Here is a 19,789-nt window from a genome sequence, read left to right on the forward strand (position 1 = left end):
GCTAAATAGCATTAATCTGTTGCTATAGATTTCCTAGCACACTGATATCTACAGGGGAGAATGCTGGAACAACTGGGAAAGAGCCAGATACTGGAGTCAGTAGTCAGAAATGAAGTACATTCCTGAATATTAGCTTGGACAATTTTATCCCTACCATATCAGCATTATGTGGACAGATGGAACAAGGAGCCACGAGGGAACCACAGATGGTATCTACGAGTACATCAGTGGCTACATAGACTATATGCCAATGTCCTTAGAGTTTATGCTAAATAGCAGGAGTGGAAAAAACTTTTTTTTTCCTGGGGCTATAACATAGGTCTGAATGAAATTGAGCAGGGCCAGGCTTTCTGTTTTTCCCCTAACAAAAGAAGGGCAAATTGGTCTTCCTTTTAATAAGCCTAGAAAAATGGCACTTGCTCCAGGGAAAGAAACATGGAATCACTGAGTTAGAGGGGTTCTTAAAAGTCGCATTTCCAATCTTCTCCTCCAGGCAGGATCCGTGATTAGAACAATGTTTTTCAGCCTCAGCAATTTTAAGATGCATGGATGTGAACTCCTGGAATTCCTCATCTAGCCATGAGCATTCATAGCACAGGTAGTCCTTGACTTTCAACAGTTCACTTTGTGACTGTTCGAAATTACAATGGCACTGAAAAAAGTGACTTATGACCATTTTTCACACTTATGACCGTTGCAGCATCCCCATGGTCATGTGATTTAGATTCAGATGTTTGACAACTGACTCACAATTATATGGTTGCAGTGTCCCGGGTCATGTGATCACCTTTTGCGACCTTCTGACAAGCAAACTCAATGGGAAACCAGATTCACTTAGTAATTTAACAACTGCGGTGATTCACTTAAGAAATGTGGCAAGAAAAGTCATGAAATGGGGGCAAAACTCACTTAACAATGTCTCACTTAACATGAACTTTGGGCTCAATTGTCATAATTTGAGGACTACCTGTAGTTTGCTTTTTCTCTTGAAGAGGCGTTCTTTTAAGACGGTTGTATTGAACTGTTTAGCTTCTAGTTCTCAAGAATTGTAATACCATCTTAGTAAGGAATGTGGAGGTGGGGAGGAGAACTTTAATTAGTACAAACAGCTGGCTTTAATAATACACAGTTCCTTTAGAGAGGAACTCAGAGGCTGAGTTTTTTAAGTTAATGGCAATTTCAACAGAATCTATGATACTCTCTTGATGAGGAAATTTTTCAAGGTGAGGCAATAGGAGCTGGTAGTGTCCTATCATGAGGACCTGCTTTTTAAATTCATATTCTTCCGCACAAGGCAGCATACAAAATGATTAGCTATTCCTTCAGTATTTCTACAATATTTCTTTTTTTGAGCCTCCGGCAACAATAGTAATATATAGCCTTTTGTGAGTATGATTCTTTCTTGCAGGTCTGGTGCTTTCAGTGTTCATAGAATATGGCATTATCCTGATGTCAGGGGGATATAAAATTGAGACCGCACAGCCTTTTTGTTGCCTCCAGAGCTCTTTCAGAGTGTTTGGATCCTTTTTTTTAATTGGGCTATTTGAAGAGAAGATTGGACACAGTAAGCCTTGTAAAGACTTAAGGGAGCTATTTCATCCTTTAACCTCTGATCCCTCCAAAAGGCTTATGACCCCGCCTACTTTTGGCATGAGGCTTTCTACCTGCTGTGTGAAGTCTGGAGCAGCCTTGAACTTGATAGTAATTATGCATCTCTGATTTAGAGACTGCCTACTTTTTAACCAACATCTGTCTTTGACAGCAACTTAATGTAAGGAATCGTGTTCACATAACAGGTAGTCCTTGCTTAGCAACCACAATTAGGACTGGTAACACCATCAATAGCGATGCGGTTGCTAAGTGGACAATCATATGACTGTGATGGGCTTGCGCCCTACTTCCTCTTCAGTTATTAAGCAAATCACCATGGTCATTAAGCGAAACACCATGTGGCCACAACTTACGATTTTACTTTTACTTTTCGGTTAACTCTGCTTGTTGCAAGCCAGTTGCAAAGTTGCGATCACATGACCATAGGATGTTGCGACAGTCATAAATGCGACAGTCATAAATGCGTGCTGGCTGCAAGTGCCTGAATGGCAATCCTCTGACCATGGGATGCTGCAACAGTCATAAATGTGAAGATTGGCCATAAAGCTGCTTTTTAACACCACTGGAACTTCAAAGGATTGCTAAACAAGGCAGCCCGTAGGTGAGGCCTACCTGTATTCTAAAGCTTTACCTGCTGAATCTTGCGCGTAAAAGACTTTAAAGACGAAAAAGCTAAAAGCTGGTACAGCATTTTTTTCCTGATTAGCTAACTAATGCTGCTCTCTTAAGAGACAAATGCTGCAGTAGAATAATGCAATTAGGACAATCAAGACTGAAAAATACTTTTGCGTTTTGGTGTCAACAATCAATCAAATGGAAAACCTATGTGGCTAGAGAGTAAATGATTTTATTTTAGTCACATCACCAGTATTCACATATGCCAATGAACTGCACAAGGACTCTTTTACAATGCTTCCCTGGAGGCTTAAATGGTTTTATTAACCCTTATGTGCTATTTATGTTACTACGAGAAACTCAAACTGGATGTTACTCAGGAAAATGTGAAAAGTACCCCTTGCCTCACCTTTTAAAACTTTTGAAATAACAATAACAAAGCCATCTCTCTGAAGTTACAAGTTTGAGGGGGAGAAATGGAGAAGAAAAATTGTTTAAGCAATGTGTCTTAGCTGGTTTGGCCTTTATCATGTAAAAGAAGATGGAGTAATAGAGACCATTCTGGACAATTTGATAACTCAGGTCTATTATTTATCATATGCTTTCTCTAAATTAACAAGCATAAGCTTTTTTACATCTATACATTTCTCTATGAGCTACTGAAGAGCAAAAACCTAATTTACACACCCTTGGCTGGTATAAAACTACAAAGTGCTTTTCAAACTTTGCTCATTTTCATTTCTTGCATCCTTTAAATCACAGTTCAGCAAAACACTTTCCTAGGCATTCCCCAAAACTAATCCTGTAATTTTGTAATCAAAGTTGCTTTTGCTACATTTTCCTTGATTGTACAGGAACAATAACATTTTTCATCATTACCATCAAGCCTTGACTGAGTCTTCGGGCAAACATTAAACCTGTCCCAGGTTAATGTTGCCGGATCCAATCTGGGTCGGTCACCGGGACCAGAGGTTTAATCTTCCGAGCTTTCGGATTCGTGCTGGAGCCCCCATCCTCAGGGAACTTCTCTCTATCAGAGTGTGTGCTGTTCTTTGGGTGGTATTTATAGTTCATAAAGCACATAACTAAGTCAAAACCATGCTTTAACATTTATCCTGTTACACTATATAGATCTGTAGTTTAACCATTTCAATGACTTCCTTTTCATTATTATTTTTCGTGGACACTTAATATATGTCATATGTTTCAGTTCTACTCTTCAAACATGATTGTCCCCATACAATCTCTGAAATACTCCTCTCTGTTGGGAAATTTATCTGTTTCTTGATACTTTTTCAAACTGGACGTATCTTTTTTTTCTTGCAGTCTTTTTACTTCCCTTTATTTTATTTTCTTCCATTTCTGTTTTATTCTGATATCCACAACTTCCAGTTTTAAAAAGGCTTTCTATCGCACATTCAGAACATCTTCTAACCTTTGTATCCTTTATTAATTATTTTAATTAAATCAGCTTTACTTTTTGGTTAATTCTTTTGCATGTACATGCATAAATAAATATGCTTAAATAATGCATTTGAAATGAAGAGATCTCTTTCTAAGTAAAAATTGATAGTTATCATCTGGGATCTCGGAAGAACCCAGTTATTTTCTTTTTTTTATTATTATTCCCATCTATCGATTCATGTCACAATATTTTTTCTCTCTAGATCACATTCTTTCAGTATGTTTTCTCCTTTTCGCCCAAAACTCATTTCTGATTCTTTCATCATCACCATTCACTGTAATGTAACTTTCAGCTATCACTATCTTTTATACTTTTTTGCAGATCTATCACAATCTAGAGAGCCCTAGGAATCCTTCCCCTTTCCTTTCCTTTCCTTTCTTTTCCTTTCCCTTCCTTTCCTATCCTATCCTATCCTATCCTATCCTATCCTATCATTCTTAGTTGTAATCTTCTATTTTCTATGGTCATCATCTCTATTATCCGTCATGACTGTTAATATTTGTCTTACTGTGGATCATTTGTACAAATCTTGCTTTTTAAAGATTTTTCCCCTTAGGAGAAAAGAGGTAATAATAGGACTCACTAGGTTTGAAAAGGAATACCTAGAATTAATCACAATTCAAGAACTGACAGCTGTTTGACTCTCCATTTAAAATCAGAGTTAGGATTAAAAATAAGCTCTTATCTCTGTAATGTATCAAGCTGCTGTGTAGTGTATCAAGGTGCAGAACTTTTTTTTCATATAGAACATATTTCTATAAACATCTCAATGGATGATAGTAGACTTTGCCTGGACTTGGAAGCTAAGCAAGCCCAGATCTGGTTAGGGTCTGCACGGAAGACCAGCTGGGAATCCCAGAGCAATTAGTTAGTCTGGAATGTAATAAGTAAAATAAAAGGCAGTGACAAGCCATTTCTGCAAAGTTGTTATGTAATTTTATTGGTCATATATTCCCCACATCTAGCTTGATTTCAGGGAATCTTGATTACATATGTTTTCTATAAGCAGGGGTTCAAATTCCAGTTTGACCAAAGCCAGGCATATTGTACTACATGTCCTTGTGAAATATAAGAAAAATAAATTTCAACATAACTTTTAACAGAGGTGGTTTATCTAGATGGTATCTTATGCCTTGGTATTTGTTTAAATAAGGTCTCTGAAAAAATATTTTATTGTCTAGCTTTATTATCTTTGAGCATATGTATTTTCATGATGCAAGGCTTATCTCTGGTTAAGAATGAGCATTTCTGACATAGTCGCAGGCTATTTTATAATATTGTCCATCACATTTGAGCTGCTGTCAATTGGTTTTAGAAATGGTTTCCTGCTTCTCTCTTTAGAGTTTTCTTTTGTTAGAAGTCTGACTAATTTTGTTTGTCTATTATATAATCTAGGAGACACTTCCCTTACATATTTATATCAGTATTTGCAAGAAGAGCACCTTTCCCCTCTTTGCACGGTATCTTTAATTGAATACTACTTTTGTGCAGGCTGAGTATGAATCCGAAGAAACATTCAGTTTTTCCTCTCCTGAACATTTACTTTCTGCTTTTGTTTTCCTGGCAACCTTATCCATTGAAAGCACTTTTGGGTTCTTCTGTCTCACAGACTGTCTTCAAGGTTAGCCATTGCTAAGCAACCAGCACACAAAGTTCAAAGCTGGTCAGCCAAGTGCAATGCATTTCCCAGGTTATCTCTCCGATATGAAGTTAAGGGTGACTGGAGTTGGGAGGGGGAAGCAGCAGTCCTGGGCGAAGGAGGAGGAGGGAGTCAGTTGCTGTGACTTTGAACAAGGTTCTGGCCAGAGAAGAGATTTCAATTCCATCAGAATGGTTCTTTTCCTTGGTAATGGAAGCCTGAGCTCTCCCCCATTGTATTAATTCCATCCCTGCTAAACGTTCCCAGTTGTCTAGCAACCACACGGACTCTTCTGGAAAAGGAGCAGTTGCTATAGGGCAGTGTTTCTCAACCTTGGCAACTTGAAGAGGTATGGACTTCAACTCCCAGAATTCCCCAGCCAGCTGTGCTGGCTGGGGAATTCTGGGTGTTGAAGTCCATACCTCTTCAAGTTGCCAAGGTTGAGAAACACTGCTATAGGGTTTGGAGTTCAGCTTCCCCAGCAGACTTTCACAGTTACAACCCCCTTGTCAATCAAGAGGTGCCAACATTGAGATCTCATCTTCTTTTTGTGTGTATATAGTTGTATAAGTGAGGTTGTACACATGTTATGTGCAGGTTTTACTTGCCATTTAAAATTATTTGAGATGGGTTGGGTATCATCACCATCATTATCATCAGCAGCACCAATCACCAATCATCTCCATATTTTGGGTTCCAGATAGCTTAGTGTTTAAATGTGTAAGTCAGTGTTTCTCAACCTTGACAATTTTAAGGCATGTGGACTTCTGGGAGTTGAAGTCCATGTGGAATTCTGGGAGTTGAAGTCCACATGCCTTAAAATTGTCAAGGTTGAGAAACACTGGTGTAAGTGAAGAATGCAATTATAAAATCCTGTTCATTGGACCTATGTACGATGGGAAAACACAACTGTTGACATTCCTAATGATTGGCTTTCATGCATATAGTTCTAGGCACAGAGGTCTGAGATCAGGAAATAGAGTTGGTGACTGTGTCTGCATTTCCCAGGCCACATTTTCCAATTCACAGTGGTTACACAAATACATGGGTTTTATTGTTAAGTCAATCTAGTTCTTGGGCCAGAGTCTAACCAAGCTCTAATGAGGCAACTTGCCAGATCAAACTTTTGAAAGCAAATAATAGCATGGTGGTGATCAGATGTGCCAGAGAAACCTATCCCAACTGGGTGCGGTTCTGATCTCTTGAGACTCAAAGCCATATAGACAGCTGGAGACCACCAGATTGGGAAGGATTACATCCAATCACCACTATGCTATTTGCTACTTGATCTGGCAAATTGCTTTAGCAGATGGAGCATCATCATTCCTTTAAATACAAATGATGTAACAGGCAAAGTCTTCAAATGTCTCCTGGTGATTTTATACTGGATACATCCATGTCATTTTCTTGGCAGCAATATGGAAGTCGCTTACCCTTTCCTTCTTCTGGGTATTTTTGTTGTTATTGTGGTGGTGGTGGTTTTACTTCTCCAAAGAGCTAATTTTGCCAAGTACTGATTGTCAAGATGTGGTAAGGGAGAACAAGGCTGTTGCTGTGATTCCTTCTTTTAGAGAGCAACTAAAGTCCAAGCTGATGTTAGGAGAAGAGTGACAGAGGTTGATAGGGACTGATTGTGGATCACAGTGAGAGACCTTATCTTTCAGCCATACAGATCTTCTAAACAGTGTGTAGTTCCCGTACAGTCTGCTTATGTGGGATAAGAAAACTGTTTTTTTTCCCTCAGGGTTCCTGATTGCTCATGGAGTTTTTATCTGCATAGAGATCATACACACCAACTAGCAAATGCACGAAGGTGAAGGGTGAGGCTTGCTGCCAAGTATATTTCTTCCTTCCCCCTAAGTACACATTTATTCTACTTGCTTAAAATGTTTGCATTGGACTCATAAGTCCATTGCTTCTAGAGCAATCATTCCCTCGAATATAGGGATCCTGAGAATAAGAAATTTCTACTATCTTTATTGGTCTGTGATGTTGTCAGTTTAAATGGCCATAATTTTACTGTTTCTTCTATAGAATGCTTATCCAAGTGGAGACATAGCTTAGAGGTAGTGCCCAGGATCTAAAAAATCAATAGACCACGAGTTTAGTCTTGCCATTCTTATATACTAAAGCAGTGGTTCTCAACCTTTTTATACGGCGACCCCGGTCATAAGCAGGCGGCGCGCATGTGCGGCGCCGCCCCCTACAAGGCACGCATGCGTGGCGCCCCCCCTGCGCGGCACGCATGTGTGGCGGCGCCCCCTGCGCGGCACGCATGCGCGGCAGCGCCCCCTGCACGGCACGCATGCGCGGCGGCGCCCCCTGCGTGGCACGCATGCGCGGCGGCGCCCCCTGCACGGCACGCATGCACGGCGGCACCCCCATGTGCCGCCCCCTGCGTAGCACGCATGCGCGGCGCTGCCCCCTGCACCGGCTGGCAAAAAAAATGGCGGATCGCGTTGTTTGGCGACCTCCGTGAAATGGTCGTTCGACTCCAAATGGGGTCGCGACCCACAGCTTGAGAACCGCTGTATTAAAGCAAAAACAGAAGAACAACAAATATCTACTTTACTTTTTGCTCATTCTATCTATAAATCCAATTTTCCTCTTTTTTTCTCTTCTGATATGTAATAAAAAGCTATTTTGAGGCCTTCAAGATGACTTTTTTTACTTAGAATATAATATTTTACATTCTATATAAAATTTTATATTCTATGTAAAATTTATATTTATATACTATAACTATTATATATGATATAATATTTATTGGTAATCTGGATGATACCATTACTGATCTCATCCTTTGGTTTTTCTTTTGTTTTCCATTCCCCCCCTCCCCCCCCCCGATTCAGAAAAATGAATTTCTGCTCTTAGAAGATACATCTTCTGTGCTGGCACATTTGATGTGTTCACTCACTGTATTCAAATCATACTTCTATACTAGACATTCCAGAGGACATGTGATACCTGACTAATATCAGAGGACATGTGTGTTTTATTTATTATGGGTAGATGTGTGGCAGGGCAAGAACCCCCCCCACTGGTGTCTTTCTGTGATGAGAGAGTAATGTGTTGTTCTGCCTCATACCTGCCACCCAAGTCCTGAGACCAATGCATACTTAGATGAATTAGGGAAGGACCTATGGGTTGACTGCAAGACAGTCCTTGATTCAGCTGCTGCAATCAATGATTGGTTGGCACTCCTTGTCCACAGAAGGGACAGAACATGGAGACATGAATATTTGGACAATGCAATGTCTCTTCCTTCCCCCAGACTTGGATAAATCTGATCCAGATAGTGCAACATGGTTTGTTGTGTGTGGAAGCATTCCTCTATCTTTTAAAAATATGTTTACTTCATTTTCATTTTCCTTATTTCTTTAAATTTTCTTCTTTGAAGAATGTCAGCATCTGCCTGCGGGAGGCAGAAATATTGGGAATTGGCTGTTATAAGGGTGAAGCTTGTGGGTTGGTTTCCGAACGTTTTGTTAGCCTGGTAACAAAATATTCGGAAACCATCCCAAGCTTGGAGAACAAACTTTCACTTTCATCCTACACCCAAGCTACAGATATTTGCCACTATTGCAAATTAGCTGTTATAGTCTGGATTTCCTCCATACACCATTCTGAGTAGGATATGTACAGTATAACAGATTGAGGGATGATATATTCTATTGTATGAGAGGAGCAACCCTATGTTGGGCATTGGGATGCCTTGGGAGACTGCCTTTCAGTGAGGTGTAGTCTGAACAGGTAGTCCTCGACTTATAGCAGTTTGTTTAGTGACCATTCAAAGTTACAGTGCCACTGAAAAAAGTGACTTATGACCATTTTTCACTCTTACAACTGTTGCAGAATCCCCATGGTCACATGATCAAAATTCAGATGTTTGGCATATTTATGATGGTTGTAGGGTTCTGGGATCATGTGATCCTCTTTTGCGACCTTCTGACAAGCAAAGTCAATGGGAAAACCGGATTCACTTAACAACCATGTTGTTAACTTAACTGCAATGATTCACTTAACAACTGTGGCAAGAAAGATCACAACATGGGGCAAAACTCACTTAACAAATGTCTCACTTATCAACCTAAATTTTGGGCTCAATTGTGGTGATGAGTCAAAGATTACTTGTATAATACAAGAAGGAGGAGGAGGAGGAGAGGAAGAGGAAGAAGAAGAAAAAAAGTAGTAGTAGTACATAATATAATTGCATTTGCTTTTATGGGGGAAAGTAAAAGAGTGTGAATATATATCAGCATGTATAGAATTTAGCTATATACAGTACTGTACTGAATTGGGGTGATTTGGGCGCTAGGCAAATCAAATCCAGTTGTAGAAAGAACCCAAAATTGATTTATTCCCCCCCAATTCTTTGTCAAGTGATGGGAAAATCTGAAAGAACAGAAAATCTGTCCATGCATAATGGAATGACATAATAAAGTTGGCTCTGGGCTTAGCTGTGTGTCTCCTGGTTCAGTGTTTGCAGTTTGTGGTGTGCCCACTTGTAGCATGGAACAAACTCTGTGTGGGTTAAATGAGTCTTTTGCATTTGGCCAAAATAAAACATTGTCTATATTTTGACACTCCCATTATTCAGTCTTCCCTACAACACATTTGGATGAAAGAGAAAGGTCAAGGAAGGCAACACTTATTCATGTTCCCGCTCCAAGAAAGCCGTATTAACCACAGACCTCGGAAAAATAAAGCAGGGTAGCTGGTTAATGTTCTAGCACTTTAAACATTCCTGTACACCATGGGCTGATTTATTGTACTGCATGTTCTACTCCTAATGCTCTAATCATTGGCTGATTCTAACAACGTGTAATGGAAAGGTCTTTTTTTTTTTTTTGCTAGCAAACCCTGGGAACCTTGTGACTTTTAAATGCTCACTAGATCAATGAATATTTTAGAAACTCCTTGCCTAAATGACCTTCAACTGGATGATCAAACCTTTCTGCTCATTCTTCCTCTCCTTCTCTGAAAGAGAAGCTTGTAATTAGATGAAATGAGGACAGGCTATGCATAAGTATCTGCTTTGCTGGGATTCCTGCCCAGAAAGGAAGTAAATAAATACTTTGAGCTGGTCAAAATATTTTGCATCTTTTATATTATTAATAGGTTTATGGTTTGATTGTGGAAGGTTGTAGAGTTTATATAGAGCAGTGGTCTATCTATCTATCTATCTATCTATCTATCTATCTACACACACACACACACACACACACACACACACACACACACCACATACACATACAGAGCAAGAGCTGTTGACTCAGCAATCTTTCCAACAGACTGATTTTTTAAAAGTAATAATACCTGATATATATATATATATATATATCCTATATTAAGAGCCTTGTTGGCGCAGTGGTTAGAATGTAGTATTACAGGCTAACTAATTCACTGCTCACTCCAGGAGTTGACCGGGTCAAGATTGACTCAGTCTTCCATCCTTCCAAGGTCAGTAAAATGAGGATCCAGATTGGCGGGGACAATATGCTGACTCTGTAAACCGCTTAGAGAGGGCTGTAAAGCATTGTGAAACAGTACATAAGTCTACGTGTTACTGCTATTGCTATTAGTAGACAGTACTATTCTCACATCTTTTACTGTGGTAGAAATTTTGGCTAAGTCCAATGAAGTTAACTCTATTTTAGTTGCTTGGAACAGATCACGAATAATTCCATATTTATATCTTGGAAACATTTCAAGGGGTTACTAATGAACATACTTAGCATAAATTATAAATAACACTCAATCAGAATTTCCTGTTTATTTTTTATTTTTACTTGGTCACAGAGATCCATTCTTTGTAGTAGTCCAGGCTAACCAGCATATGATTGTTCTGTTCTTTAAATACTTGGAAGAATAATTAATGGCAGCAGCTTATACTTTTCATCTAGGCTAACAGAACAACCTTGTACATGTCTGTTCTTAAACAAAGTGAACACAGGAGCAATGGGACAGTCACAGGGAAGCATAGCTTTAGATTGCAGGTTATGTTGCTGAATTTCACTGAGTTCAGCTTTTTCAAATAGGACTTCAGTTTATGTGAAGACAACGGATAGCCATAGTTCTATCCATGTAGGATCAGGTCTAGGCCTATCTAGGCAACATTCTGTCTCATATGAGAGGCCACCAGCACCAGTAGAAGATCAAGGTAGCCTTTCTCTCCAGTCGCTGCTCCTGTGCATTTAACATGTAGAGGCAAACTGGCCCATTTCTAGTGGTAACATCCAGGCATCAAGGTTAGTAACCACAGATAGACTTTCTCTCTAGGATTTGGTTTAATCCTTTTTTAATATCACTTAAACTAGAATGCAAGTGCCTTAGGCTACTGCAAACCCATACACACCTACATAAGAAGTTTATTTCTCAATATAAATGTTTACGGCTATTACCTTGACAGCCAGCCCAGCATATTGGTGCATTTTTGAGTCCTCTGGATTGTCCCCAACATTTTCCCTAAGTGATGCAGCTCTTACATAGAAGAGTGCAGCTGGTGTTTATCCAGACCTTTGGAGATGCCTCCCTGAAATCTCCAAATTGTTATATTTAAGCTCCAAAAAAGAAATTATTAAATATAGGTGTAGAGCAGGCATGTCAAACTTGCGACGTTGACCAAGCTTTTAAATCTCATATTTTAAGAAGTGCTTTATTGCGTGTCTGGAAGAAGTATTATTATAAGTTAAATTATAAAATACCAATCTGGGGGATTCCTGGACACGTGATAGAAGGGGTATTTATGGGTGTGAATTTGGATAGGATTTCTTATAAGGAACTACTTAGATTGGTAGGGAATGATTGGCAATTAAAATTGTTAGTTGAGTTAAAGCAAGAAAATATTGTACAGTCTTGATTTCAGTATAATCAATTGTTGGCTAGGTGGAAGTTAGATCAAAAGGTTGGTATTACCTTAATGGATGAAAATTTAATACAGATTAAAGATCAAAATCGAGCACATATAAAGAGAATTTATAATGCTTTAATAGAATTGGATTCGGAAATGGATTTAGTTAAAGATTGTATGGTAAAATGGGCCCAAAATATTCAAGAACCGATTCCATTGGATATATGGGAGGTAATTTGGGTTAGAAATATAAAATTTACCCAGGCCCAAAATTTAAGAGAAAATTTTTACAAAATGTTTTATAGATGGCATCTGGATCCTAAAAAGTTGTCTTGTATGTATCCTAATTTACAGCCCAAATGTTGGAGATGTGATAGCTTGGATGCTACTTATTTTCATATCTGGTGGACTTGTAGAAATATAAAAGCCTTTTGGATTAATATTTGGTGGAACATTCAAAAGATTTTTAGGAGAAAGATAAAGTTTACTCCACAATTATTTTTATTGGGTGTTATTGTAGATTGTGACGTTAAAGAAATTAATTTGATGTTGAATTTGATAACAGCTGCAAGGTTATTGGTAGGGCAATATTGGAAGAAGGATTATTTGCCTACTATAGAAGAATGGATGCTTAAAGTGTCAAATTTAGCAGAAATGGCGAAAATTTCTGCTTACTTGAAGGATCATTCACAACAAAGATACATTTCGGTCTGGAGAAGATGGATAGATTATATTCAGAATAAATATGGGACTAAAAAGTTTCATCTAGTTTATGAGTAAATTTTAGAGTATTATTATTATTAATAGTTTATTATAGTATAATTTTTATTAGTTTTATTATTATTTTTAGTATTAGTATTGTTAACAATTTGGATATTGTATTGTTTAATAATATCAACTTGTTTATATTATTATGTTTATTTTTAATTTGTTTATACTTATGTTAAAGGGGAGTTAAAGTGCATTATGGACTTGGTTATTTATATAGTTGGTTAATGTTAGTTAGAGTTTGATTATTATATTTGTAACCCTGTACTCAGCTCTGGGAAGTGGGGGAGGGAGAGGGGGTTTAGGGTGGGTGGGTTTTGGGGTGTATACTGTAATTGTTATAAAACTTTTCAATTAAAAAAAACTTGCGATGTCATGTGATGTCACGCGACGTATCGGAGCTTTTTCGCCATTGCCGGCAATGGGGTGGGCGCGGCTCCGGTACGATGAAACTGGCCCGCGGACCGGCAGTTTGACACCCCTGGTGTAGACAATAATCAGTTAGTTTCATTTAATTTTAATTACTTGTGAAACAAACTTGGGTTTTGCCTTGGCAACTTTTCCTAGTTGTTGGGATACAACAGCAGATACACGCTGCCATGAAAGGCAAAATGTATTTCTTGCCCCTCCCATCAAACATTATGTACTCCTGTAATCGCTGAAGGGCTAAAAAGCAGCTTATTATGTGAAAATGGACATTGAGATTTGTTAATTGTGTATGAACATAGCCTAAAAATATCAAAATCCAGATTCTGAAATCCTTCATCAGGAAGTACAGTAAATAATATTAGTCTAAACACCAAACAAGCGGCTTACAAATAACTTTCTCTTATTAGGATACCATCACTAAAATGATATTTTCTGTGGTAATTATTTTTCTGTTTTTTTTTTTAATTTGGTAAATATCTTGGGTATCTGGAAATCTGGGGGGGGGGAGACCTGCAGCTTTTAATACATGTGTCAATACACAGAGAGGAAGATACACTGATTTATTTTGGTATTTATCCATCAATTTTTCTCACCAAAACCTACTCACTGAATTAGCCTCTGAGTTAGCCTAATGATTTACTTTTATGATCACCACTAAATGATATAAATCTTAGTTCCTTTCCAGAAATTAAGGATGTTTTTGTTTTTGATGAAAAGTACAATATTTCTTTCTTTTTTTTGTCTGTGCATGCAAGCATCTCAGCCTTCAGCTTTGTGGGAGGTCGAGGCAGGGGCAATTACACATTGTGTGTAATGTGTGTCATTATGACAAATCCACAACTTAGCACTTATGTTCCAACATCAGGATATAAGTGCATAAGGGGAGAGGGTTTTTCACAATGTCACCATAGTGGATGTCATTATTTTTACACCATCTCAGTTAGCTGTGGATGCCTACAGTCTCAGCTGTCACTGCTTTTGAGTTAGTATAAGTATATTTGTGCAAGATATAACTGGAAAGACTGCCTCTTCTAAAAATGGATTGATTTTGGTCATTTTTTTAAAAAAATTGTCATTTGATTGTGGACAACTGTAAGTGATCAAAAGACTTTAACTGCTTAATTTGAAGGCATTTCAACAGATAGATGTGCTACTCCATGACTTGGATCTACACCCCTGTGATTTCAGTCTAGCCTAGTTATGGATGAAATTGACAAGATCCTGTCAGTTTCCACTTCTTTTCCCCAGGGAATCAGTGCAAATACAAAGAGTTTGTGCTGGACTGTATATACAAGTGTGACATTTTGGCAGAGGTAATTCTTATTGTGGGTAAATTCCAAACCACTTTTGAGGGATTGGGAGTGGAATCCTAGACCTATTTTTTTAAAAAAATAATTAAGAATTTCAGGGGAGTGTTCTCCAGTGTTAGTCATGAACTGGGATTTCTGCTTATGAGTTGTATCTGCCTAACTGCAATGTACAAAATCTACACCCAATAGCTTCTTTTGTGAACTCATCCAAATGTGTGGCAGAGAATTGGGAGAATGCATGAGGTAGACAAGGGAAGCTGCTAGCTAGAGGAAAACAAGAGTGGACATTTAACACACTTTAAAGTTTTTGAGAGATATCAAAAGGGTGGACAATGCACCCAATGCACAGTTGAGTTTAACAGATGGTGCAGCTTTCAGAGAAGGGCTATAACTTACAGTATATCAGTAGCTTCTTAGTGATTAAAGCAGCTCATTTAGTAGGCAACATATATAGTATCTTCTGAAAATTGTAGTGATAATCAAGGTGTGTGAGCCTGGTGAGCCTCCTGATTGTAAAGTCCTATCTTTACAAAGTATACAAGGCTGCTGTCTTTTGCCTGTTCCTTCTCTCTTTCTCTCTATTTTTCTATTCTTGTGGATCCCAGCATGATACAAAGTCCACTATTTCAGAAAAGGACATTGATATGTGTACAGACATCATTACACTCTACATTATTTAGAATATCCTTTATAGACTCAATTTAAAGTTTCAGTGACTTACGAAGTCCCATCTAAAAGACTTCTGAGTCCCATCTGTGATAGTGCACCACTGATTGGAAATCACTGCCATATCTTATCCTGATTTATTTATCTCTGTGTTCCCCATTTCATTTATGTCACAATAAGTAAGCTGTGTCAAGCAGTCCAGACCTGAATTCTGTGCTCATCGGAGCTTTCTCCAAATCCCCAATAAATGGGTTTAGGATGTGATGATGTTACCTAGTTCGGGTAATGAAATATCTGCAAGAAAACAACCAAGCCCAGAGAGCACCAAGGACCCCAGATTTTGAATACTTCAGCAACCACATACACTCAGTCATTTTTCAGTTGCTTATGTATTAGTAGGAATGGTTTAATGTTGTTTATTTATTTGAATTTATTAGCTGCCCAATTCTATTGGACTCTGAAAATTCAACTTTCTGAATGTTATAATGCACTCTTGAACTTTAAAAACAGATATTTAGCCCGATTTCATTTTTCTATGAAGTAAAATCTTACAGGAGCAATCCAACACCTTCTGATCACATTTCATTGATGTCAGTTCTGGAGCCACGGCAAGATTTCTATGTGCATGTTTTTTAATTGTGCAGTAAACTGAATCTTCTAAACCTTGTACAGTTCAAGAAAGCTTTTAGTTGAATGGCTCAGGAGACAGACTGATTGCCTGTTATGTTTTGTGGAGATGTCTCCAGAGAGAAGCATGTTAGATCCACATAAAATTGAGAGTAATATATGAGGGGCTGTTACAGCTGGCAGATGCTCAGAAAAACTTCAAATTCCTACAGAAATTATAGGAGAGGAAGCACAACCTGTTTCCACATCTGGAGCAGCTCCCTTTCTCTCTCACTCTCCCCCTTCCCCCCAGTGACTTTCATTTTTAATGTTATCTTGGAAGAAAATGCAGCTCACTAGCACACATTCTCTTGTTGCATCTTTAAAAGTCTCTCTCTGAAGCCATTCTATAACATATAGTGTAGGATGATTTTAATTATCTGTGTCTCTTTTTTAGTGTATGCTGTTGTAAGACACTCTAAATGCCCTCCTTTATTCCTCTACTCTTTTATTCCTGTTGGTCTTTTATGATTCTTCACTGGTGTTGATTTTGATGCCCCAAACTTGATTGATTTCCTGAGATCCACAGATTTAGAGTTCTATAGCTTTCAATAAGAAATTGAAATAGTTGGAATAAAATAAATAAAGCTCATAAAGTATCAATTGATATACTTAGACAAGTATATAGCATTAAAAATGGCTATTTTTCCCTATGCTAGCGATGCCAACAAATAATATTGGTAAATATCTCAAATTTCCCTTACTTGTCTCCAAGACAGCTGGAAAAAAAGAATCCCTGAAGGAATTTTGTTAATGTTCTTTTCAGATGCTCTTTCCTTAAGGATTTTCCTTATGGTGTTATGATATTTTAAATTTACACGAAACGTAGCTAAACTGATTATGGTTTTTTGGTCATAGGACTTTCCTCACATCCAGCTTCTGCTGCTCAGAGCCATCTTTCCCTTGCTAAGAAACCCTAATATCATTCATAGGTAGTCCTTGACTTAACAACAATTCTTTTAATGTTCAAAGTTACAGCGGCACTGAAAAAAGTGACTTATAATCAGTTCTCACACTTATGAGTTTTGCAAGCATCCCCACAGTCACACTTTGGATGGTTGGCAACCAGGATGTATTTACAATGGTTGCAGCATTCTAGGGTCCTGGGACTGCTAGTTGCAACCTTCCCTGGGAGCTTCTAGTAAGCAAAGTCAATGAGGGAAGCCAGATTCGCCTAATTGCCGCATGATTTACTTAACAATTGTAGTGATTTGCTTAACAACCATGGCAAAAAGGTCATAAAATGGGGCACAACTCATTTAACAACTGTCTTTTTTAGCAGCAGAAATGTTGGGCCCAATTGTGATCATAAGTTGAGCATTACCTGTACATGTTGACCCGGCACCTGCTCTTCCTGAAGCATGATGCTATGGAAAACCAGTTTTACAGCAAAACAAAAGTTTGCAAACCATTGCTAAATTGATTCCTAGTCATTGGATCCTTGTTGAATGTCAGGTTGGTATGTAACAAGGCTGGCTTCATTCATGATCTTATCATGGATGAGGCTGCTAACCTGGCATGCTTAAGTAAAGGCCCAGAAGGGGTTTAATTTCCTAGGATTATGCCCTCTTGGATTTTGGATTCTGCATCAGCTAAGACCCTAGGTGTTGAGTCCGTCGCGAAATGGTAAGACACGAGAAGCAGTTGTAGTTCTCAGGAAACCTTTTATTCTTCAGTTCAGCTTACATTGGAAAATGGCGGCAACGCCTAAAACTCTCGGCCTCCTTTTATAGGCCTTTCCTGGGTCAATCTGCTACTTTTGGCGCGCCAGCACCCGCACATGCGCACACATACTGGCGACAGCCTGTCTGGTCCCGGGCAGCTTGCACCTGCCCGGGACCGCCTGCAATGCCCCGAGCCCGCTTGCAAGGCTCAGGACATAACACCTCTTTCCCCCGGGCTAAAACTACGACCAATGCCATAATAATACACAACTCACTCTTAGTACAATGCTCTGCTCCCCCGATGTTCGGAGTTCCCCCCGTTTCCATTGCCTTAGTGTTTCTACCCTTCTACTGGCTCTGTTTAGCCAATAGTGTTATGTAATCCTCTAAGTATTTAGGAGATTTCCTTGCTCTCTGTGACCTCCTAAGCTCTGGGTGTCTGACAGGTACCCCCTGACTGAGGGGTGATGTGTGCCTGTTTCCCTTGTTATGCCTTGGTGACTCCCAAGGATTGTGCTCCAATGCCTGGCCTGCTTGCTTGCCCACCGGGCTCGTCAGGCCAGGGCTTCTTCCAGTGTATGACCTGGTTGTCCCGCCTAGCTGTAGGCTCTCTGGCCCTTCTAAGTGACTGTCACTGTTGGGCGTTTCTGTAGAACCTCCTAGGTCCATCCAAGATCTGTCAGGAGGCTGTCTATTCCCTGAATCCCGTTCTGTGTCCGGGCTTGTGTGGGTTTCAGTACTGTCCCAAAACTCAGTTGTCCCCTGAGTGTAGTCAGAGGTGTTGTAGTCGGGATTTGGTTCCTCGACCACCTCCCTGTGTGTTTGCCCCCTTCTAGGGACAAGGTTGAAGTCAGGCCAAGTAGGAGGAGTGTGTGCCAGCTCTCTTGCAGGGAATGGATTGTTGGGATGCTCCCGGGTATTCTCTCTGACTGGAGTACTGAGTGATACGGGTGAGAAGTGATCATGCCCCCAGGGTGACTCCCTGGCTGGAGTAGGCGTGAATGCCTGATAACTGGTTAAGCTCCTAGAATTCCTGTTCGGAGCACTCGCAGAATTTTGGGATGGGCCGTTTGTGGCTCCCTCATTGGTAAAGGGCAGCATTCCATGCCCCTCCCTTTGCCCAAAGGGCTCCCCCTCCCCCCCTGGAAAAGACCCAGGAGTCTCAGCGGGAAGGTCCCGTCTAGGGCGAAGTTGGTCAATGTGCCGACGCAGGACACGACCGTTGTCCAGGGATACCTCGTAGGATAGAGGACCTGTGACCCTGGATACAGATGCGGGGACCCATGTATGACCAGGCCCGTAATTACGAGTCCAAACCGGGGCACCCACAAGTAGTTGCCTAGGTGCTCTGGGGTGTGAGGCAGACGGAGGCAGCCTGTCCGGATGCAACCGGTCAAGCTTGGTAGTCAGTTTGCGCCCCCAACGAAGTTCAGCTGGGCTTCTCCCGGTAGAAGTGGACGACGTGGTGCGATAAGAAAGGAGGAAGTCAGCCAACCTGTGATGCCAGTCCCCGTAGGTGAGCCTCTTCAAAGCGTCCTTGGTGATGCGAACCATGCGTTTAGCCATACCGTTGGTGGACGGGTGGAAAGGTGCAGAAGTGGCATGACGAATCATGTTAGCCTGCAAGAAAGCTTGGAATTCGGAGGAAGTGAATTGAGGGCCGTTGTCAGACACAATGACGTCTGGGAGCCCGTGTGCAGCAAAAATCCCCCTCAGTACCTGAATAGTCTTTGCAGTGGTGGTGGAAGAGACAGGTACAACCTCAAGCCATTTTGAATGGCTGTCAACAAGGACCAAGAAGAATTGACCCTGAAAGGGCCCAGCATAGTCAATGTGCACCCTAGACCATGGAGACTGTGTTTCCTCCCATCTATGCACAGGAGCTTGGGGCATCTCAGGGCGTGAGCGTTGACAAAGGTGGCAAGCATGCACCTTAGCTTCTATGTCTTTGTCTACACCTGGCCACCACAAGTGGCTGCGTGCAAGAGCCTTCATTCGTACAATGCCAGGATGACCCTCGTGGAGGGAATCTAAGACCCTAGTCCTCATTGAGGTGGGAATGACAACTCTGCTTCCCCAAAGCAGACAACCCTGAGAGGTGGA

General features: G+C 40.0%; 1 protein-coding gene across 6 annotated transcripts in view; it reads left to right on the forward strand.

The window, feature by feature from the left end:
- Window positions 1-19,789, forward strand: part of DPF3 (double PHD fingers 3) — a 243,535-nt gene that overhangs the window by 19,007 nt on the left and 204,739 nt on the right. For 2 of the 6 annotated variants that reach the window (XM_039334049.1, XM_039334058.1), the window contains exon 2: window positions 7,075-7,143. The exons of 3 other annotated variants lie outside the window; for them this stretch is intronic. In XM_039334049.1, coding sequence (XP_039189983.1) covers window positions 7,075-7,143 — 69 coding nt within the window. Of the gene's footprint in view, window positions 1-7,074; window positions 7,151-19,789 lie in introns of those variants that run through there. One more of the 6 variants, XM_039334086.1, reaches the window with a different exon arrangement.

This window comes from Crotalus tigris, unplaced genomic scaffold (assembly GCF_016545835.1).
Source record: "Crotalus tigris isolate CLP2741 ecotype Arizona unplaced genomic scaffold, ASM1654583v1 scf7180000017545.3456711, whole genome shotgun sequence".
Lineage (NCBI taxonomy): Eukaryota > Metazoa > Chordata > Lepidosauria > Squamata > Viperidae > Crotalus > Crotalus tigris.